The sequence below is a fragment of the Medicago truncatula genome, chromosome 6 (assembly GCF_003473485.1).
Source record: "Medicago truncatula cultivar Jemalong A17 chromosome 6, MtrunA17r5.0-ANR, whole genome shotgun sequence".
In the NCBI taxonomy this organism is placed as follows: Eukaryota; Viridiplantae; Streptophyta; class Magnoliopsida; order Fabales; family Fabaceae; genus Medicago; species Medicago truncatula.
This window is the reverse complement of record NC_053047.1, coordinates 14977473-15001276: the sequence shown is the minus strand read 5'-3', so window position 1 is coordinate 15001276 and position 23804 is coordinate 14977473. Positions and strand designations below refer to the sequence as shown.

Sequence of the window (23804 nt, the reverse complement as noted above, 5' to 3'; positions counted from 1 at the left end):
AATTAGTGAATAGATATAACAAATATAATATAAATTCTTATATTTTTCAATAATACCAACAATATAATAATCGTCGGAAGAGGAGTCCATTTGTTACAGTTTTTTTAAGTAAAAAACCACCTTTTTAAAAAAATATTAATTATCATTTAAAAGAGTATTGTATCCGTTATAAAAAAAAATTCTTAAAAAAAAAATAAAACAGAATTTAAAAATCCTAAAAACAACTTTGAATAAGAAGTTGTTAAGTGTAGCTTGTGAGAAAAAACAATTTAGTTAGCAATTAGAAATTGTTAAGATTGAACTGAGTTTGTAATCAAATATACTAAATTATATTTTAAAGAATAGTGATTTTTATTTTGGTCAACTAACGCAAAATAGATTATAATTTTATTCAATGTCAAAATCATTGTTAGTTTAATTTGTAACATACGAACCCTATACCACTTAGGCCCCGTTTGGATTGGCTTAAGTTGAGTTTATATGGGCTTATCTACTCCCATAAGCCTTTTTAAAGGTGTTTGGGTAAATAAATAAAAATAGCTTATCATAGTTTCATAAGCTGCTTATGCCATATTTTAATAAGCCTAAATTTTCAGCTTACCCTCTGGCTTAACAAGGAGCTTATGAATTTATGTAACCTCCTTCGATTCTCTCTGGATCAACTTTTTCAAAACATATATTTTAATTTTTTTTTTTTGTTTTTAGAAACAAACATATATTTTAATTATAATGTTAGTTATCTTTGACGGTGCATGAGTAACAAAATTTTTATATACTTATCTTACTAAAATAACACACAGAACTAAGATTTTTTTTTTTTTTGAAGAAAAAAAATTATTATTTTTTTGTTACGTAACAAAATGAAACTAAATAAATAAAACAAACATAACTTGTCTTTTTTTGGTAACAAACTGTACACTATTATCTTTCATTTTTGTGTTTCGATTCTTTGATTTTTTTGTTAAATTAAAAATATTTAAAATTTCGATAATTGCTTATGTAATGTCAGATCCAAACACTTCAATTTATGTAAGTACTTTTTAGTGTACATATCCAAACATAAATAGCTTATCAAGTATAAGAGCTTATGAAGTAAGCTCTAATGTTATAAGCCATAATGCCATAAACATTTATATAAGTTGTTTATCCAAACGGGGCCTTAATTGATATTGTGGTCTATTTGGTTGGCTGGAATGTGTTTTACCTCAATACTGACTACTAAGATATTTGAGTTAATGGCTATACCATTCAAATGCAGTAAGAAACACTATCATAATGCATATAGGGGTAAATGATATTTGTTTCCCACTTGACATTGATTTTTTTTTTAATGATTGGTCTTGAACTATATCATTATTCATCGTTGGCCTAAAAACTATATTATTGAGACAATCTGTACAAGAGTCAATTGCTTCTTAATCGTAAAATAGCTGCACAAATTGCTATATTAAAAGGGAATTGTCTTTTTATGATTGCTAAGGAGATCATAAAATAATAAAAATTCCACGGAGACTCAACTCCGGGAAGGTGGTAGAATAAAAGAGATTTGTATGATAAAATAGAATTCATATGATAAAGTTATCAAAATAAATAAACAACCCCGCTCAAGAAAATTATTCTTCTTCACCTATTATCTTTTTTCTTACAACGCAACATCCTCAATAGGATTGTCGTATTTTTCGCCGAAAAAAATATATATATAAATCTGCATTGAATTTGAGTTTCGATTCAAAATGAAATTTACTTGAAGAGTAATTATTTATTTAATTTTTTTAGAACAGTAGTAGGAGTTCTACCGATCGACTCGCTTTTTTCATTTTTTTTTCATATTTTTTTTTTCCATTATTAACAAAAGGTAACGGTAACGAATTAAAACTAACAAAAGGTAACAAAGATAAAATACGAGCTTGTTTTATAGCAATCGTAATTAATCATTGTTGTTTTAAGGTTGATCTATTCACGCGTCTAGATAATATTTTTCCTTGGTGACTAATAACTCGATAAAGTAAACTCATGTTTTTATAATCAATTCGATCCCCCGATTGGATCGGGGACAAACTCCTACGAAAAGATTGCTTAGATTTAAGAAAGAGTCGCTTAGATTTATCCATGGTTTGTTTATTCCTATACCGAAAATCCCATTTCTTATAAAAAAATGATTTTTTTATTTATATTCTTAAAAAGAAGATATAAATAGTTTCTTAAAAAGAAGATATTATAAGTAGTTTCTTAAAAAGTAGATGTTTCGAGAGGGGGAGTGTTAACGTGCCTGCATGCCCCTTTCGTTCCACTGTGCAGACATCATCACCACTGCATCATAAACCACCATTACCTCGCCAGAGCAATTTTGACCACCGTTGCCGCTCATCTATTCTCACCAGACAGATCAGTTTGTTATAAAAAAAAGTTTAAAAAAAAATCAAAAGTTTCCCTAAAAAAAATCTAAAAACAACTTCGAATGGGAGGTTCTTAAATGTAGCTTATGAGAAAATATTTTTCTTAGTATGATATACTTATCCTTTTTTTTTTTTTTGAGAGATGATATACGATCTCATAGTAGTGAAGAATACATTTAAAATCATTGATTATAGTAACAAAACCAAACAATAACATAGATCGTCCAATCCTAAACAAATCAAATGAAATCTTCTCAATTTCGTGGCAATGGTTTAGAGATAATAAGTTCATTATAAGAAAATCTATTACAAAACAAAGGATTGTGTTAGACTGCATATGATAGCGATTACGGGCAGTTATGTTTTTATTATTTTTTAAGGATTGTGTTTCTGTTTAGAATCAAAGGATTGTTGCATTATTTCTCTTTTCTTTGGTTACGTGTACCAGTTTCTATCAGATTGTCTGAATAAGGTTTTGTTGTTACCACATCTGTTTTACACTTTCACTAAGGTTTTGTTGTTACCACATCTTCTTTGCACTTTCACTAAGGTTTTGTTGTGAGGAAGAGTGTACCATCTCTGATGGAAGAGATTACCAAACAAAACCAAAAAATAATACATAATCCAATAAACATTGATGGAGTTCTTTTTTGTTATTTTGTTTTTTGAAGGGATATCATGTACAATTCAAAACAACAATCGACAAAGCAAATAATTGCAAGCAAATAGCAGAAATATATTCATGTAAATTCCAGATAAAAAAAACATAATAACAAGAGTCAGGATTATGTAAACTCGTGATTAAAAAACAAAATAAGTCAAAAAGAAAAACTCAGCATCAACCCTAAAATAAACTCGGCGTAACTCTCTACATCATCAAAGCAGCAGTGAAAACCACGACAGCAGCAGATCCGGCAACTGTAAATCTGTTCAAAGTGGTGGCAGCGTTTGTGGACGTTGATGGTGCTTTAGATGGTGGGGTAGAGATCGCCGATGGAGTAATAGCAGGAGTGGCTGCGGGGGAAGCTTGAGGAGATGGTGGAGAGTTGATGGCAGACGGTGAAGGAGAAGGACTGCTCTTCACAGGTACGGGAGCAGATGCCACCGTTGAGTTAGCGGAGGGAGAAATCGCAGGCAATGGTGCTTGAGATGGAGGAGTAGATATCGACGATGGAGTCACAGCAGGAGCGGCAGCAAGAGGAGAAATCGTAGGCGATGGTGCTTGAGATGGAGGGGTAGAGATCGACGATGGAGCGACAGCAGGAGAAGCAGCAGGAGGAGAAGAAATCGTAGGCGATGGTACTTGAGATGGAGGAGTAGAGATCGACGATGGAGAGACAGCAGGAGCAGCAGCGGGAGAACCAGATGAAGCAGTCGGTAAAGAAGAGGGAGCACTATTCACAGGTACCGGAGGAGACGCCACTGGTGAGTCAGCGGAGGGAGAAATAGCAGGTGATGGAAACGGAGAAGACTTGGGTGATGATGGTGGTGATCTAGCAACGGCGGAACTCAGAAACAGTGCAACCAAAATCATCAACACAGTGGTGTGATGAGAAGAAGCCATAGTAGAGTAGAAGGATGAAGGAGAATGGGAATATTAGGGTTAACTATATAAAGTTTTGTAGCAGTGATATTGTTATTAAGAAAATATGAGGGTTGGAAGCTTATCTATTTATAGAAGCTTAATAGTCTAATTCTGTTTTCAATTGGTGATCTTTTTCATATTATTATTGTATTTATATTTATTTTGGTTGGTAGATTTATTGTTATTTTTAGATTTATTTTAGATCAAAAGTAGCACATTATTTAGGAAAATATCCTGCTTCTCCCGTAACAAATTAAACAATTGTCAAAGGTTTTTTTGACTTTAAAAAATAATAATTGTCAAGGGTTTTTTTTTTACTCTCCTGTAACAAACAATTGCCAATTTATAGTATTTCAAATCTTCAACTAATCTTATCATAGAACCACTATTATAGGAAATCAAATTTAGTTTTAGGGAAGTTTAAATTTTCATGTAACAAATAATATTAGGGTTAACTACGGTGAGAAATTGAATTTCATCCTCGTCTCCGACGGGTGTGGGTATCGCAATACGGAATCATTTTTTTTTAACAAAAAAATCAAGTTTTTTTCCATCCTTGAGGGCAATGTTATAATGCATTATTCATTAATATGCTCTCTTTAATATTTCTTTGACCGAATGATTTGGTTGCTACTTTAAATAACAATGACAGGTTTTATAACATGGCAAATATCAATGTGTAATAATGTAATTTCTAAATTCATGACGAGTTTGTGTGTGGGTTCGGGATGAGTACATATATCCCCGTTACCCGTCTTGTACCCGTGTTTTAAAAATTGAGGAAAATCAATAATCACTTGGTTAGTAAAAGAATTTTGTATCCGTTTTATTTTTCGTTATTCAAATTATATAAAAAATTATATAAATTGAAAGAGTGGTAAGATTATATATGTAATTTATTTAGTTCAATAACGGGTATGGATATGCGAGGATGCACATACCATCAACTCTGCATCTATATCCATTAAATAACGGATAGTTGAAATATCCGATTATTTTATCCATCAATATTCATTAAAGTATCCACATATGCAGATTTTATTACACCCCTGCTTGCGAAGGGATGTTTTGTTGTGGCATAACTCCTGTAAGATTGAAAGTCTCCAATGCATATGAAGGTAGAGATAATGTGATATACTTTCAGTAAACTTATGTTTGGAATGGCGTCGAATTTGGACAAAATCGTGTTGAAAACCATGACAACGCAGAAGCTTGATATACTAGCTTCAGAATTTTCACGGCAAACGTGCATTGGGACACGGAATTGGATTGGCAAACGTGTATCCAAACACACAGTAAATGATAATGTGATATACAGATGCATCTTAAACTCTACCTCAAAAACTAAAAAAAGATGCATCTTAAACTCCAAAATTACCTCATTTTCTCATTCCTTAGTCAAACTATTATCGATTATTAACGGAGTTTGAGTATGCAATTATAGTTTCTCTTCATTTAAAATTCTAATTAGGGGCAAAAGCAAGGACTTGCAGATATTGTTACTCATAATCACTATACCTGTATCCTACTACTACTGAAATTACACTAACTAGAAATCACAAATACATATAATAGTGAAGAATACATTTAAAATCATTCATCTTATGTAGTAACAAAACCAAACTATAACACAGATCGTCTAATCCTAAACAAATCAACTGAACTCTTTTCAATTTCGCGGCAATGGTTTAGAGAAACCAAAAAATGCAAAAATACTAAATTTCATCACAAAGAAACCAAAGAAGCACAATTATAATAATAAACAAAACAATGGATTGTGATAGACTGCTTATGATAGCAATTATGGGCAGTTATGTTTTTATTATGTGTGTGTTTCTCTTTAGAATCAAACGATTTTGTTTATGTTTTGCACTTTCACTAAGGCTAGCGGCCGTCGACATTCTCCACACAACCAAAAGTATTGGGAATAGCAATTAGTATAAACCATGCTCAATCAATTACAATAATTAATTTTCATAAAAAAGGCTAAGGTACCGTTTGGTTAGGCTTTTTTCGGTCTAAAAGCTATTTTAAAAACAAAGTTAAAATAAAGCTCTTTAAGGAAAAAGTTAAAGTTGTTTGATTTCTTTACTTTTTTTAGTTCTAAAGTTATTTGGCAAAATATTGTACAAAATTTTGATTTTTTTTTTTTTTTTGTGGTGTATGGTGTTCGAACCCGCGACCTTGCATATATTTAAACATTGTCTATATCAACTGAGCTAAGCCAAAGAATAGTTTGTTTTTTCTTTTCCAGTTCTATTGTATAATAAATTTTGTTATAAGAATATCATATTTTTGATGTCATTTAAAAAGATAAGAATTTATATTATATGATATTATATTTGTTACATTGTTGGTGTCATTAAAAAAGTTATGTTTAGTTTTTTTAATAAGAAAAAGATATGCATAGTTTGTTACAATATAAATGTGTAAAATATATAATTAAGTATAATTTTTTTTAGGCGTCTATAAAAGTACTTTTAATTAAAATCAAAATTTTATAAAAATAATAATTATACGCATTACGCAACACTGAAAAATTATACGCATTGCCGCAACAAAAAAATAGACATACAGACATAAAATATTACTCTAAACGCTATTGCGTGTGTATAATTGTGAGGTTGAAGAAAGAGAATAAAAATATTTGGTGTCATTCAATGACTGCATAAATAAAAATATATGTGAGATTGTGATAATTAAACAATATTAAAATTAAATATATAAGTGATAAAAACATAATAAAATTCCTTCTAAAATAGATAATAAAATTAAATTGATTCTCCTTTAAAAAAAAATTATATGGACTGGTTCAAAGAAAAAAATAAATGGAAGAAAAAAATAAATTGAAATATAATATTAAAAAATAAAAGATAAGGTTGCATGTGTGAGTTGAAGAGAAGTGTTTGTGAAATAAATTACAGAAAAGTAGTTTTTTGAAGTAGCATTCAACAACTTTTGGTTAAAGCTCATTCCATTCAATTTTATGCATTCTAAAAAAAATACTTTTTTTCGAAGGTACTTTTTTGATATTGTGTTTGGCCTAACTTCTCCTTAAAAACGTAGAGAAGCTGGAAAAAAGTCGGACCAAACAGTACCTAAGGATATGTGAAGAAGAGTGTACTAGCTCTGATCAAAGAAATTACCAAACAAAACTAAAAGTATTTTTCCTATCATGCTCATTTTAATCCACCAACAAATTCCTATTTTTCTGAACACACTTTATCTTTCCAATAAATTTATTATTTTATATTTTTCTCGTCACAAAAAATTGTCAGTTATTAACTTTTTCTCCAACAAAATTCCAATTTTTTGCGCGCTCTCTTTTCATAATAAACAATTGTCAATTTTCTTCCTTTTGAATTCATGGAGTTTTTTATTTTTCTTCTCTCAAATTTGTTCTTTTACTCTGCACTTGAAATTTTAAACAATTGCTACTCATCATATTTATAGAATTTTAAGTCTTCATGAAACCATTGTTTGTAAAAACAAACTTTAATTTTTCAAATAGATAACATTAATTAGTTTTATTGAAAAAGATAAAAGTAATTGACAAAGCGGGTATAATTAACAAATCGTACTCTTAAAATACCAAAAAGACAGTTAAATAGAAACGAAAATTCACCCTAAAAAGACACTTAAAAAGGAATGGGGGGAGTATATTTTAAAGAGCATTGTTTCTATTTGTTATAGTTTTTTTTGTTTTGAAAAGAACAAAGATCTACAGAAAAATATATTAAGGTACCGTTTGGCCAGACTTTTTTTCAGTCTAAAAACTACTTTAAAATAAAGTTCTTTAAGGAAAAAGTTAAAGCTGTTTGGTTTCTTTATTTTTTTTTAATTCTAAAGTTATTTTTAAGTTAAAAGTTGTTTGGCAAAAATATTGTACAAAACTTTGAATTTATTATATTTTTTTGGTGATGTTCGTGGTTCGAACGCGCGACCTTGCATAATTTATACATTGTCTATATCAACTGAGTTAAGCTAGAAAATAATTTATTTTTTCTTTTCCAATTATACTAAAAAAATTTGTTATAAGAATATCATATTTTTGGTGTCATTTAAAAAGATAAGAATTTATATTATATGATATTATATTTGTTACATTGTTGGTGTCATTGAAAAAGATATGTTTAGTTTTTTTTCATAAGAAAAAGATATGCATAATTTGTTACAATACAAATGTGTAAAATATATTAATTTTTTTAGGCATCTATACTAGTACTTTTAATTAAAATCAAAATTTTATAAAAATAATAATTGTACGGATTGCGCAACACTGAAAAAATTATACGCATTAGCGTAACAAAAAAAACAGACATACATACATAAAATATTACTCTAAACGCTAATGTGTGTGTGTCTATTTGTGAGGTTGTAGAAAGGGAATAAAAATATTTGGTGTCATTCAATGACAACATGAATAAAAATATTTGTGAGGTTGTCATAATTAAACGATATTAAAATTAAATTTATAAGTGATAAAAAGATAATAAAATTTCTTAAAAAATAGATACCTCAATTTTATGCATTCTAAAAAAAGTAGATAAGTATTTGGCCTAAAAAGATAATAAAATTCCTTTAAAAACATAAAAATATATAAGTGATCAATTTTATGCATTCTAAAAAAAGTACTTTTTTTCGAAGGTACTTTGTTGATATTGTGTTTGGCCTACCTTCTCCTTAAAAATGTAGAAAAGCTGAAAAAAAAGTCGGGGCAAACGGTACCTAACAAACCTTCAAATAAGAAGATATTAAAAACAGTTTTTCAAAAAATAGATGTTTCGAGAGGGGGAGAAAATAAGTATCCAAATATGAAGGTAATTTTGTAACAAAAAAAATCTATTTTTATAGTTGTATCCACAGAAATTAAGTTTTTTTTTTTTTACTGAAGTGATTTTTTTTTTTTTAATAAGATAAACTAACCCACCAAAATTGTAAAAGAAGTGATTGTTATTACCGACTTGAGCGTTGTAGTGTTAACGAGTCTGCATGCATCTTTCGTTCCATCGTGTAGACATCATCACCACTTCATCTGAAACCGCCATTACCTCGCCAGAGCAAATTTGACCACCATTGCCGCTCACCTATTCTCACACAGATCAGTTTTTTATAAATTAAAAATAAAATTAAATTAAAAGTTTCCCTAAAAAAAAAATCAGAATTAAAAAAAAAATCTAAAAACAACTTTGAATGAGAGGTTGTTAAGTGTAGGTTATGAGAAAATATTTTTTTTAGTTAGCAATTAGAAGTTGTTAAGATTGAACTGATTTTGTATCGAAAAATTCCTTTTATATAGTTGTATTTAAACATATTAAAAAAAAGTGATTTTTATTTTGGTAAACAAACGCAAAATAGATTTTGATTTTTATAAAATCTCTAAAAATATCCATGGATACAATTTTAAAAAAGAAAAATATAATTACTGAATATTTAACAATAAAAGTTAATCACATTCATTTTTATTTTTCTAAAAAAAAACATTTCATTTCATTTCTAAAAAATAAACATTTCTAAAAATAAAAGAAAAGTTAATCATATTTAACAAAAATAAAGTTCCTTGGTTATAGTGTAACATTATTGGTTTGTTTTAGAGGATAATTGAATCGGCGTGTAATAATTTTGTATAGTATTATATTTTTTTTTTGTACTTAAATTGAAAGAGTAGTAATAATATATATTTAATTTATTTAGTTCAATAGCGAGTATGGATATGTGAGGATGCACATACTATCAACTCTGCATCTATATTTATTAAATAACGGATAGTTGAAATATCTGATTATTTTATCCATAAATATTCACTAAAGTATCCATGGATGCGGATTTTATTATCACCCCTGATTGTGAAGGGATGTTTTGTTGTGGCATAACTCCTTTAACATTGAAAGCCTCTAATGCATCTGAAGGAAGAGATAATGTGATATACTTTCAGTAAACTTGTGTTTGGAATGGCGTCGGATTTGGACAAAATCGCGTTGAAAACCACGACAACACAGAATCTTGATATACAAGCTTCAGAATTTTCACGGCAACCGTGCATTGGGACACGGTAATGGATTGGCAAACGTGTATCCAAACACACACTAAGTGATAATGTAATATACAGATGCATCTTAAACTCTGCCTGAAAAAATAAAAAAAGATGCATCTTAAATTCCAAAATTACCTCATTTTCTCATCCCTCAGTCAAACTATTATAATTATGAGCAGTTTATGTTTTTATAATTATGTGTGTTTCTGTTTAAAATCAAAGTATTGTGTTTCTGTTTAAAATCAAAGTATTGTGTTTCTGTTTAGCACTTTCACTGTTTGGAATAGAAATTAGGTACAAACATATAACTATTTGGAATAGAATTTAGGTATAAACCATGCTTAAACAATTATAATAATTAATTTTCATAAAAAAGACTAAGGATCTGTGAGGGAGAGCGTACTAGCCCTGATGAAAGAAATTACCAAACAAAACTAAAAATATTTTTCATATCATGTACAATCAAAACAATAATAGCAAATAATAGTATAAAAAATAATTGCAAGCAAATGGCAGAATCATGTGAATTCCAGATAAAAAAAAAAAAACATAATAACAAGAGTCTGGAAAATGTATATTCGTGATTAAACACAAAATAAGTCAAAAACAAAATAAAAACTAATCGCTAAAAATAACTCAACCTAACTCTCTACATCATCAAAGCAGCAGTGAAAACCACGACAGCAGCAGATCCGGCAATGGTAAATCTGTTCAAAGCGGCGTCGTTCATGGACGTTGATGGTGCTTTTGAAGGAGGGGTAGAGATCAATGATGGAGTGATGGCAGGAGTGGCTGCGGGGGAAGCTTGAGGAGGAGATGACTGAGAGTTGATGACAGACGGTGAAGTAGAAGGACTGCTCTTCACAGGTACGGGAGCAGATGTTGATGAGTTAGCTGAGGGAGAAATCGCAGGCGATGGTGCTTGAGATTGAGGAGTAGGGATCGATGATGGAGCAAAAGCAGGAGCAGCAGCGGGAGAACCAGATGAAGCAGTCGGTGCAGAAGAGGGAGCACTATTCACAGGTACCGGAGGAGACGCCACTGGTGAGTCAGTGGAGGGAGAAATAGCAGGCGATTGTGCTTTTGAAGGAGGGGTAGAGATCGACGATGGAGTAACAGCAGGAGGGGCAGCGGGAGAACCAGATGAAGCAGTCGGTGAAGGTGAGTGAGCACTATTCACAGGGGAGTTAGCGGAGGGAGAAATAGCAGGTGATGGAAACGGAGAAGAGTTGGGGGATGATCTAGCAACGGCGGAACTCAGCAACAGTGCAACCAAAAGCATCAACACAGCGGTTTTGGAAGAAGTCATAGTAGAGTAGAATGATGATGGAGAATGGGAATATTAGGGTTAACTATATAAAGTTTTGAAGCACTGATATTGTTATTAACAAATTTTTAGGGTTGGAAGGTTATCTATTTATAGAAGCTTAATTGCGTCTTCGCGTTTCTAGGCTAATTCTGTTTACAGTTGGATTATTTCTAGATTTGTTTTGATAGGATTTATTTTAGATCAACAGAAGCATTACTTAGGAAAATATCCGGCTTTTCCCATAACAAATCAAGCAATTGTCAAGGGCTTTTTTGACTTAAAAAAAATAATTGTAAAAGGTTTTTTTTTTTTATTTCTCCCGTAACAAACAAATGTCAATTTATAGTATTTCAAATCTTCAACAAATCTTATCATAGAACCACTATTATAAGGAATTCAATTTAGTTTTATGGAAGTTAAAATTTTCATGTAACAAATAAACAAATTGTGTATGAAAACAATCAATTTTTGTTTTAAAGAAGAAAAAAAAACTCCAGGGTTGACTTCTCTAGGAGACAAGCGAATGTTGTGGCTCATGATGAAAGCAAAGCCGTTTTTTCAAATCCAGAGGCTCGGCTCTGCAAGTGAATAGAGGCCCGTAATAAAATAAAAATGTGTTTTTATTAAAAGAACAATGTTCTATTTAAGATTTTTAAAAGATAAATACAAGGTGTCGTATATATGCGGTACACCTAAATGTGAAAATCACTAGAAGAATATTTGTTTACACCTCTTAAATAATATTATAAAAATGATAAAATAATTTAAAGGGTAAAAATAGAAGAAAAAAATCTAGTTCAAAATGGTGTACATATATGGTTTGCTTTCAAATCATAAAAAACAATGTTATTTAACATTATAACAAATATAATATAAATTCTGTTTTTTTTTAAATATTATATAAATTCTTATCTTATCAGTAAAACCAACAATTTAACATATTTAAAATCAATTTTTATATATGAGTCTAATTCAAATTGTAACAAACTATGTTTATCTTTTACTAAAAATATAACAAATATCATATAAATTCTTATATTGTTCAATAACACTAATAATATAGCCAATCTTATTAATCGCCAGTTTAAGAGCTCATTTGTTAAACATTTTTTAAGTAAAAAATCAGTTTTAAAAAAATAATAATAATCACTTATAAGTCTATTGGATCCGTTTGGTAGAAGTTTTTTAAAAAAAAAAATCAAAAGTTTAAAAAAATCTAAAAACAAATTCAAATGGGAAGTTTTTTTTTAAGGAACTTCGAATGAGAAGCTGTTAAGTGTAACTTATAGGAAAATATTTTTTTAGTTAGCAATTAGAAGTTGTTAAGATTGAACTGATTTGTATAAAAAAAAAATTCTTTTATACAGTTTTATCGAAACATACAAAATATTTTTTTTAAAAAATGATTTTTATATTTGTAAACAAACGCAAAATAAATTCTAACTTTTTTATAGAATTTCTAAAAATCATCTCTAAATTATTCAATACCAAAATCATTGTTATACCACTTAATTGATATTGTGGTCTATTTGGTTGGCTGCAATGTGTTTTACCTCAACGCCTACTACTAAAATATTTGGCTATATCATTCATATGCAGTAAGTTAACACTATCATAATTCATAGGTGGTAAATGATATTTGGTTCCCACTTGACATTATTTTTATTTATAATTGGTCTTGAACCACATCGTTATTCATCGCTGGCATAAAGTCTTGAAACATGGTCTAAATTTTTTCGACAATCGTTTGAAAACAAGGACGGAAGTTAATATTCATGGACACAAATAGTTTGAAATCCCCGTCTCTTCTATTGGATAAATATGATAGACGTGCCTTTTCATTCCACAACAAACTCTGTTAAGTGGATAATTTTGAGGTATTCGTGGATATAAACAAATATACATGGATACAATTTCAAAAAAAAAAAAGGAATTTTGTTAAAAATATTATAATTACCGAATATTTAACAACAAAAGTTCATCCATTCATTTGACTTATTTTATAAAATAAGTTCTTGTTTTATAATCCTTAAAGAGCGCACAAGGATACTCTTTATGCAGATACCATCAACTCCGCATCTATACCCATTAAGTATACAATTATAGTTTCTCTTCATTTAACTCAGCATCTATATCCATGAAGTATGCAATCGCTACACATTCTCAGTCTTTCAGATGTACAACATACCATAATCACTGTACTTGTATCCTACTACTATTAGAAATTACAAATACATAAAGTAGTGAAGAATACATTTAAAATTATTCACTATAGTAACAAAACCAAACCATAACATAGATCTTCTAATCCTTAACAAATCAAATGAACTCTTTTCAATTTCGTGGCAATGGTTTAAAGAAACCCTAAATGCAAAAATACTAAATTTCCTCACAAAGAAAAACCAAATAAGCAGGATATTTTGAGCCTTTTTTAAACAGCATGTTTGATCTAGCACCAAAGAAAAAAGGACTGTAGAAATAGTATACACCAAACAAATAAACATTGGTGGAAAAAACATTCAATTACTAAATTTCTTCGGTTTTTGATTATGGTTTCCATTCAATTACTCTCATTTGTCCATCATAATCGAAAAAACATTGATGGAGTTAATTTTTTTCTTCTTCAATAAATTTGTTTTGTTGTAGAGTTCAAAACAATAATCGACAACGTAAATATTAGTATAAAAAATAATTGCAAGCAAATAACAGAAATAGATTCATGTAAATTCGTAATAAAAAACAAAATAACAAGAGTCAGGAATATGTAAATTTCTTGATTAAAAACAAAACTCAGCGTCTATACAAAAAAAAAACTAAGCCTAACTCTCTACATCATCAAAGCAGCAGCGAAAACCACGACAGCAGCAGATCCGGCAAGGGTAAATCTGTTCAAAGCGGCGTCGTTCGTGGACGTTGATGGTGCTTTAGAAGGAGGGGTAGAGATCGATGATGGAGTGATGGCCGGAGTGGCTGCGGGGGAAGCTTGAGGAGGAGATGATGGAGAGTTGATGGCAGACGGTGAAATAGAAGGACTGCTCTTCACAGGTACGGGAGCAGATGCTGTTGAGTTAGCTGAGGGAGAAATCGCAGGCGATGGTGCTTGAGATGGAGGAGTAGAGATCGATGATGGAGTCACATCAGGAGCAGCAGCAGAAGGAGAAATAGTAGGCGATGGTCCTTGAGATGGTGGGGTAGAGATCCATGATGGAGCGACAACAGGAGCTGCAGCAGGAGAACCAGAGGAAGCAGACGGTGAAGGAGAGGGAGCACTATTCAGAGGTACCGGAGGAGACGCCACTGGTGATGGAAACGGAGAAGACTTGGGTGATGATGGTGGTGATCGAGCAACAGCGGAACTCAGAAACAGTGCAACCAAAAGCATCAACACAGCTGTTTTGGAAGAAGCCATAGTAGAGTAGAATTATGATGGAGAATGGGAATATTAGGGTTAAATTCTTATGAATATTTGGGTTGGAAGGTTATATCTATTTATAGAAAGCTTAATTGCGTCTTCGCGTTTCTAGGCTAATTCTGTTTTCAGTTGGATTATTTTTAGATTTGTATTGATAGGATTTATTTTAGATCAACAGAAGCATTACTTAGGAAAATATCCGTCTTTTCCCATAACAAATTAAGCAATTGTCAAGGGCTTTTTTGACTTAAAAAAAATAATTGTAAAAGGTTTTTATTTTTTTAGAAAACTTAAGCACAATTCCTTAGGTGTTTTTCGTATGGTTTCTTAACTAAATTCACGATGATTTCCTCAAATTCATAATTTTCTCAAAGTTTTGTTATATCCAAAAAATATGTATTTTAAGTTAAGAATCGTACGAAAAGCACTTTAAGAATTGTATCTAATTTTTCTCTTTTTTTTTTTTTTTTATTTCTCTCGTAACAAACAATTGTCAATTTGTAGTATCTCAAATCTTCAACAGATCTTATCTTAGAACCACTATTATAAGGAATCCAATTTTGTTTTATGGAAGTTTAAATTTTCATGTAACAAATAAACAAATTGTGTATGAAAACAATCAATTTTTGTTTTAAAGAAGAAAAAAAAACTCCAGGGTTGACTTCTCTAGGAGACAAGCGAATGTTGTGGCTCATGATGACAGCAGGGCCGTTCTTTCAAATCCAGAGGCTCGGCTCTGCAAGTGAATAGAGGCCCATAATAAAATAAAAATGTATTTTTATTAAAAGAACAATGTTCTATTTAAATTTTTTAAAAGATAAATACAAGGTGTCGTATATATGCGGTACACCCAAATGTGAAAATCACTACCGTATACATGATGAACCTCAAACCACCCTCCCAAAAAAAACTTAAAATCAAAAGCAAGAGGACACAATTCTAATAGCCCTAAATTTTCTTTTTGAGGTCCATACCTTGGCAAGGCCAGTTCTATTGAACTCCTTGCACACCCCAAAGGTCCGGCCTTGGATGACAAGGTACCTTAGTAAGAGTTGTATCGAATTCAACATCGATTAATGCTCCTACCAAATTGAGGGGCTGATTTGACAATTGACTCTTTTTGTGTGGATCTCTAAAGAGTTCCGTCCATTGAATTTTGTTCCCTTGAAGGACGGACGTCTCATCGTGATGACCGAGTACCTGAAGGGGGTTTATCAACTTCAAGCTATCAGAATGCTCCCTACGTCGGAATAAACATTTCCTTTTTAGGTTAATCTCATTACTAACTAGGTCCCCATGGAAGAACAAACATGAAGTGTTTAATCCGTTAAAAAATTGAATGGACCGTATTCAATTTAGGTTAGTCCCATTACTAAATTAGGCCCCCATTTGAAAAACAATTATTGATCTGGTGTGTATCCCATATTTAGTTTGGGACTTTTCCATTGTTGTGTTTTTCCTTACATAGTCAATCCATGCCACCATTGTTGTGTTTTAAACAATCATATGATATTGAAACAAAGGGAGACAAACCGTATACTACAAGGGAAATTGAAACAAAACTACAGAAACAGGAGGGGCATGGAGCATGCTCTCGGAAGGGGATTCTATGAATTTTTCTTTTGCAATGAAACAGATATGCACACTGTTTGGACTGCGGGAACGATGAACTTGAGGCCGGGTGTTCTTAGACTATTTGAGTGGTCAAAGGACTTCAACATGCATACTCAGCGAAACACACATGCACAAGTGTGGATCCGATTACTTGAATTGCCTCAGGAGTATTGAATGGAGCGTACGCTTCGTGAGATTGCAAGTGCGGTGGGCACCCCTCTTTTGATTGACAAGGCGACGACCAAGCGCTTGTTCGGTCACTATGAACACCAAGAACTTTAAAATATATTCTGGTAAATTGTTGTATTTTAAATCTTGAAATTTATTTTAAAGTTAGTTATTAGTTTATTTATTTATTATATTAGTATGGACACCCGTGCCAAGCACAGACTAAAATTTCGTCATATTTGAGAGAGAATATTGTGATGTATCAAGTGTTAGTTAACAAAAATATTATATGTAAGCCTTAAATTTTTGGATGAAGATGTGGTGGTATCATTCTCACTTGCATGGTTACTCTTTCTCCAAATTGTCTATCTACACTGGTGTATGCTCCTTCAGAAATTCCAATGGTATCACATCCCGTTTCAATATTGCAGGGGGAGCGGGAGTGCTTCTTGGTGGTGGATCACGGACATGAAGATTTTGACACATAATGGAGGGATGTTAATGTGTAAAGTTTGAGTTTAAATTCCATATTGTAAGCAAGAGTAGATGTGAGCAACATATAAAAGAGATTACTCATGTACATAATGCCTTAAGACTTTGAAAGAAGATCTGAAGTGAATCTCACTTGTGTAATTTCTTTCAGTCTAATGTGATAATCCAAACCGATGTAGGCTCTCACGGAAGTTTGAACATCATGATGAATTATTTTGTTAGTTTATGAGTTTGTTTGTTTGATATTATATATCAAGGACGTGAATTTTTGTCCAATATATATCAATGTGAGTGATGAAGTTTTTTTTTTGTTAGGTAGTCTGGTGGTTAGAATTCACCTTATAAGGTGAATAAGTGGGTGTTTGGGATTCGAACTCCAACCCCTACATATAACAATGCATTGTCCCTGCCAACTGAGCTATACTCACAGGGACGTGATGAAGTTATTTACTCGCAAACAAAATGAGGTTAATCACGTCATATCTAATGGCTCAAATTTCATTTGTTTTATATGCTAGTTCATTGTCCAAAAGACATTAATATTTATGCATTGATTTTTTTTTTTTTTGACAAATGTTTATGCATCGATGTTTCACCATTCTTAGCAACACCAAAAACTTTAAAATATATTCTGGTAAATTGTTGTATTTTTAATCTTGAAATTTATTTTAAAGTTAGTTATTAGTTTATTTATTTATTATATTAATCGGCTCTTTTGACTAAATCATATAGCTAGCTACCTTCACGTGCTTTTTCATGACTAATTAAACGCAATACATATAATTGGTCAATCCTAATAACTAGGGATCATCCGTTGATCAATCCTAATTACTAGGAATTAGTTTTTGCACGTTCCAGCAAGTTACCAATGGACTGCATATACTCCCCCATCCCAAATTGTATGTCGCTTTGGAACCAATGAAATATTAATGTTACTTTTCCTATTATATCCTTAACTATTAATTACTCCTTCTTCTTTCAATTATTTCATTTATCTTTTCCATACCATTTATTAAGGATAATTTTGTAAAACAACTCATAATTTCTCTTCCCCACACAATATTAATTACATTTCTTAATACGTATGAAATGACCAAAACATCGTACAATTTGGGATGGAGGGAGTATAAGATTAACACAAGTTCTTCTTGTATATACACAACTATTTGAGACTTTAAGAAACACTAAACATTTTTTTCTTCAGCTTTTATATCTCAAACATCAAACGACGTGAACAATAAAACTGTAGAAAAATTAAGCTTCAATGTTTCCATGTCGGTCGGTATTGTGTTATTTTTAAAGGCTGATATTACTTGGGCTCCACCATTTATGTGTCGGTTGGGTAACCGGCATATGAATGGAGTGGACTCAAGTAATTGTTGCATTTAAAAACAACACAGTTATCACTAGAAAAACGTTGAAGCTTAACTCATATAGTTTTATTGTTCTTTGTCGTTTGATGTTTGAGATATAAAAATTAAAGAATAAGTTAGTAATGGTTTTATGCGAATTTTTCATGCCGTTAATGGATGGGATGATTGTATAACTTTATAGGGATTTACAATTTTTAATCCATGAAATTTGAATTTTAAAGGTAGGCATAGCTTTTTGGGTGGTGACCGGGGTTTGAAAATCCCGAACTTTGAATATATTATGTATTGTTCATGTCAATTAAGCTAAAATCACGAGGATAAGGGAGGCATAGCTTGAATGCCTATATAACTTTCCTTAACATTTTTAAATTTATTAGGCCATATCTCTAGGTTGGTAGATTAGGTATACAATCATATAAACCAATTTATAATATGAATATTTTCTTTTAAGAACATTTAGATCTTATTGGCTGTTATTTTCAACGGATTAATATGATTATTTGGCCATATAATCAAAGTTCATTCATTTTTTCTATTTAATCATGGCAAAGGGATGAACCACGAAGATGTTGTGAAAATGATATCTCTTGGCACAAACAATCTGATTACGATGACGAGGATAATGTTGCTTGGTTCAAATACAAATTGCCAGAGTTGTTGTTGTTTGTGCTCTCGATTGCACACAAACCACAACAACTCGGGAGGTTTGAATTTGAACCAAGAAACTCTATCTGATCGTCGTAATCAGATTGATTGTTTGTGTCCAAGAGATATCATTTTCACAACCTCGTCGTGGTTCATCCCTTTGCCATAATTAAAAATGTTTTCAACTATCTCTTAAATTTGCTCTAGTGTTCTTACCAATCTATTTTTCATCCCAAAAAAAATTGTTGGGAGCATAGACTCAAAGAGTTGGTGAGACCCAAGACCTTCATAGCTAGAAATATTGGATCATAGTTAGAAATATGGATGTCTTATAACCATCTGTATTATAAATAAAGTTATGCTTTCATGTAAAATTCATATCATGACAATAAAAATGTGACTACTGCAACGTATATAGCCGTAGTTTATGAAGCAGAAGGATTAATATGTATGTTTTTAACCATGACTATGTCAAACACTATATGTTGTGGACAATTAGTTGCTTCAGCCAGACTAAATCACTTAATTCATTTCATAAATCAGAGAAGTTTGTTGCTTAACTTTCTTAGAATTTCCTATTCATACCGAAAAGACTGAACATATAGTGTTTGATATCCCTTGTTCACTCGGCGACTTTCTTTAAAGTTACCTTAGATATTTTAAAAATGTAAATAGTATGTCTATGTTCAATCAAGAATTTAAAGCTACACTGATTATGATGTTTTTGTTGGACGTGCGTTTTAATATAGTAACTGTAACACCTCCTCGATGCCATTTCTATGATTCGGTGCGAAAATATAATTATATTACTCGTAATTTACAGTAAAATATTACACAAACCTAGAGAAATTGTACACCGAAATGTTAGTGTTATCTCTAAAGGGAATTCATGGCTTCTTCCAATTTTTTCTTAAGAGCATCCAGAGACTCTGTCAAATGAAAAACTTCTGTTTCTTCCATTTCCACAGACAATGCAGAAATATTTCCGGCATGATCACGCTCAAGTCGTTTCACAATCGGCGAATCTTCACCCAAAACCTGCCATACGGAAAGGATCAATTCATAAGCACACCAGTATGATGGAAGCCTAAGCATGCAATAGTTGAAATACTAAAACACTGTGTTCATCTACTAATCATACCTCAGCTATAGTTGAAATTGCCATGATCGTTTGCAATCTTTTGACACTGGATTTTGATTCATTATGTTGTAATGGTCTGATAATTTTATTAATTTCAGGACCAAGGTTGCTGCTACCAAGCATGGAATCTGCTTCGTCCAATACCTACTTAAGGAAAATGAAAAACACAAATTTAATTAATGTTTGGAGCTCCCAAGAACTGATAACCTGAAAGTCTTTACATAGTTTACTAGGGTTATTTATGTTTTTAGTCTGTTCACATATATTAATGTTCAGCTTTGGTCCCTAAAGTTAAAAAAATTCAACATTCATCTCTAAATATAAGACCTTGATAACTTTCCTACTAAACATGGATCAAATTACACCCTAATGTTATATCATAAACCATATTTGGATCTAATTTATTAATCTCTAAATCTTTCTTAAGAGTTTCTGTGACAGTTTTTTTAGGTCCTCCTTTGTCTCTACTCTCTAGTGATCTGACTATCCTCCATCTGATCTATTCTCCTTACTACAAAGTCTATAGGTCTTCTCTCTACATGTCCAAACCACCTAAGTTTGTTTCCACCATCTTTTCTACGATAGGTGCTACCTCAACTCCCTCTAATATGGTCATTTCAAATTCCTCTCTAGTCTTACCACACATCCAACGCAACAACCTCATATTACCATACACTGACAGTGTAGATAAATTAATTCCATAGAGACTGAAATGAAGATACTTTTTCCTATAGAGACTAAAACAGGATATTAGCATAAATTGGAAGACAAAAAATATATTAACGTATTCATAAATAAGTGACACTAACCAAGCATTTTAATTCAGCAGGAACAATAGTCCCCTCTTCAATGTATTGAAGGATCTCATGAGGAGTTCCAATCATCAAGCCAATTGAGGAATTTGACTTTTCGGTATCTGATGAAGCACGATTCTTTGCGGACTTCACTTCTGCATTATGGATGATATATCTTGCAGCATTAAAACACTGCAATGCAAACCAAGTTGTAAAAATCAAAACCCAATCAAGAATTGAAGATGCATACTCCATAGAACTAATCAGACAAGATCATGATAGTATGTAGTTGGGATAGAGTGACCTGTTCAACTTTCTCCTCTGAAGCACAAAGAACAACGGCTCGAGGATACTTTGAATTTGAACCAAGCAACTCTCTATCTCGTCGCAGCATCTTTAGACAAGGAAATAATGAAAGTAGAAGGAACAAAACAATAGGATTAACTATCATAAATAATGGACAGTGTTTCAAAAGGATGAAACAAGTTGGCATAATGAATTTGGAATATGATACTGAGAAATCTTCTGTGTGATTTTACAGTGCAAGACAATAATGAGGAACCAATATAGAACAGTTTACCTTAACATCAACCTGAAATAAATGAAATCAAAACCATTTTTTTTTCAAAATGTAAACCAAGATAGTGGTTGTGATAACAGTTGTGATGGTGTCGTGATGCTTAATATTTCGGAGAACCACGGTCAAATGTGGCTGCTGTTTTGGACATATCAAACACCTCTATGTCACAGTCCAAATCGTGGTCACGGACCATTATTTAAAACATTGGCAAAAACCTTAATTTAGGATCTGTTTTCCATGTTTTCTGGTTTCATTTTCACTTCAACTAAAAAACATGATACAATATAAATTCAATATTTCCTTCGCTATTCTCTTTTACAACCTTTCGAAACATATTCAGCATTTTAAGAAATTTTTAAAATGACAAAACACAGTTGTCCCTAGCTAGCATTGTATCTTGCCTCTATCACAAATATTCATCAAACAAGTCTTCTATCTCCTTATTAGCACTTTATAATCAACGCCAATCTCACAAGGAGTTCCACTTTTGGAGGAGACAAAATTGAATCTAGAGACTTATAGTTAAGTTTGACAGGTTCGGGCTATGACTATTAGATTTGATTTTGCATTAGAATCAATTCTAACTTAAAACAGTGTTAAGTTTCATACTTAACACTGTTCAACTTAAAAGGGGGTAGTCTAGTGAACTACAGCTCCCGCATACACAGAGTCTGAGAAAGGGTCCCACCATTTTGGTTTATTGTATGCAGTTTTTTACCCAAACATAATCTAGTATTGGTTTTAATTACAGTCAATTATTTATTTCACAACAAACATTATGTTTGGATAAAATCAATTTCACAACATCAATGCATTTAAAATCAATTGTTGTAACCGCAGAACCAAACATACACTGCTATACATTCAACTCACTTTTAACTAAAACCAGTTCATTCAAAACCAATTTTTTCACATCAGAATCAAACATTCACTAAATAAAAAACCTTAAAAATTGAAAAGGCTCAAAACCTTATGTAAGAAAAGAGAATTTCATGAACCTGAATAAGAGGCAACAAGTAAGCCAAAGTCCTATCATGCTGAGAAGGTGAACTCAACAACAAACTCTTCCCATCCAAAATAGTTGGAATAACAACACACTGTATCTCACTTGGCACAAACTCTCCAATCTCTTCCATAACCTCAATCAGCTCATCACTCATACCCAACTCCTTAAAGCCACCAACCACCATAGTACCATTTTTCAAACCATTTTGAATCATTTTCTCATCATTAGTATCATCAAAACTTGAATTTAAAACTGAATTTGATGACCCTTTGAGTTTTCTTTGTTTGAACTGTTGGAGAATGAGTGAATCTCTTTCAGAGTTGGAAAATGTTGAGAAAGAAGAAGTTGGTGGTAGTGATTTTGAGAGTGGTTGGTGATGATTTTGAATTTGAGATTGTAGAGATGAAAATGAGAGGCTTAGAAGCTTTGTGATTCTTCTTTTCATGGCTTCTCTTTGTGATTTTTGGTTTTGAGGAAAGAGGGAACAGAGGTTGAGGTTTCGGAGCTGCTGCCAAGGTTTTGTGTTTTTTTTTTCGTCAAAAAAAATGTTTATGTCTTTTTTTTTTTAGTTTGATTCTGTTGGGTTTGTTTGGTTGGACAAAATGAACCATTTCCATGGGAATTACACTTTCTAAGAAATGTTGCTTACACTCTACATCTTCACTCTGCACTCCCCTTTTTTGTCAATTTTTTTTCTCCTAAATAAAATTAGATATCAGACTTTCAAAAATGAATCATTGTGATTGAGAGATATAAAATGGTAGCTTTGAATGATGTATTTCACGTAATAATAAAAACAAATCATCCCCGTGAGCGTAGCTCAGTTGGTAGGGATATTGCATATTATATGCAGGAGACTCCACTTCTCCACAATTAAATTGTGTGAGCTCTAGCCACTAGGCTACTTGACCAAAAAAAAAAAACTCTTTTTTTTTATTTTTTTAACAAACTAAAATGAGATATATTATAAACAAAATTGATTCACTCCGTTGGCTTGCACAAGTCGTACAAAAGATAAACCATCTAAGAATATTTACAAAACCATAGTGCCAAAAATATGAAAGCACCAACAAAACAGGCAAAAAAAAATTACACGTGGATACTCATACAAAGGAGAGGATGTTTCCACCATTCATGATAAGTATAGCTAAAAGTCATATGTTTTGATTTCAGCCACAAGAATGAGTTTAGTTTAACTTTTTCAACTAGAATAGAAGAATTAGAAGCCGTATGTTGGAAGACACGATTATCCCTT

General features: G+C 31.6%; 4 protein-coding genes across 4 annotated transcripts; all 4 read right to left on the bottom strand.

Annotated features, from left to right (window-relative positions):
* Window positions 1-3264: 3264 nt before the first annotated feature.
* Window positions 3265-3960, bottom strand: LOC120575989 (vegetative cell wall protein gp1-like). The gene has a single exon (XM_039826935.1). The coding sequence runs from the start codon at window positions 3958-3960 to the stop codon at window positions 3265-3267; it is 696 nt and encodes a 231-aa protein (XP_039682869.1).
* A 6704-nt stretch (window positions 3961-10664) lies between these two features.
* On the bottom strand, window positions 10665-11324 carry LOC120575988 (mucin-1-like). The gene has a single exon (XM_039826934.1). The coding sequence runs from the start codon at window positions 11322-11324 to the stop codon at window positions 10665-10667; it is 660 nt and encodes a 219-aa protein (XP_039682868.1).
* A 2800-nt stretch (window positions 11325-14124) lies between these two features.
* On the bottom strand, window positions 14125-14733 carry LOC25496259 (classical arabinogalactan protein 1). Its single transcript, XM_039835160.1, has 2 exons — window positions 14595-14733; window positions 14125-14423 (listed from the first exon to the last, which is right to left on the bottom strand). Exons 1-2 carry the CDS (start codon window positions 14731-14733, stop codon window positions 14152-14154), a joined length of 411 nt encoding a protein of 136 aa, XP_039691094.1. The 3' UTR covers window positions 14125-14151.
* Window positions 14734-19774: 5041 nt separating this feature from the next.
* On the bottom strand, window positions 19775-23101 carry LOC25496268 (DEAD-box ATP-dependent RNA helicase 39). The gene is made up of 5 exons (XM_024785495.2): window positions 22542-23101; window positions 21268-21357; window positions 20979-21155; window positions 20170-20313; window positions 19775-20066 (listed from the first exon to the last, which is right to left on the bottom strand). The coding sequence occupies exons 1-5, from the start codon at window positions 22992-22994 to the stop codon at window positions 19905-19907; spliced, it is 1026 nt and encodes a 341-aa protein (XP_024641263.2). The 5' UTR covers window positions 22995-23101; the 3' UTR covers window positions 19775-19904.
* Between the last annotated feature and the right edge of the window lie 703 nt (window positions 23102-23804).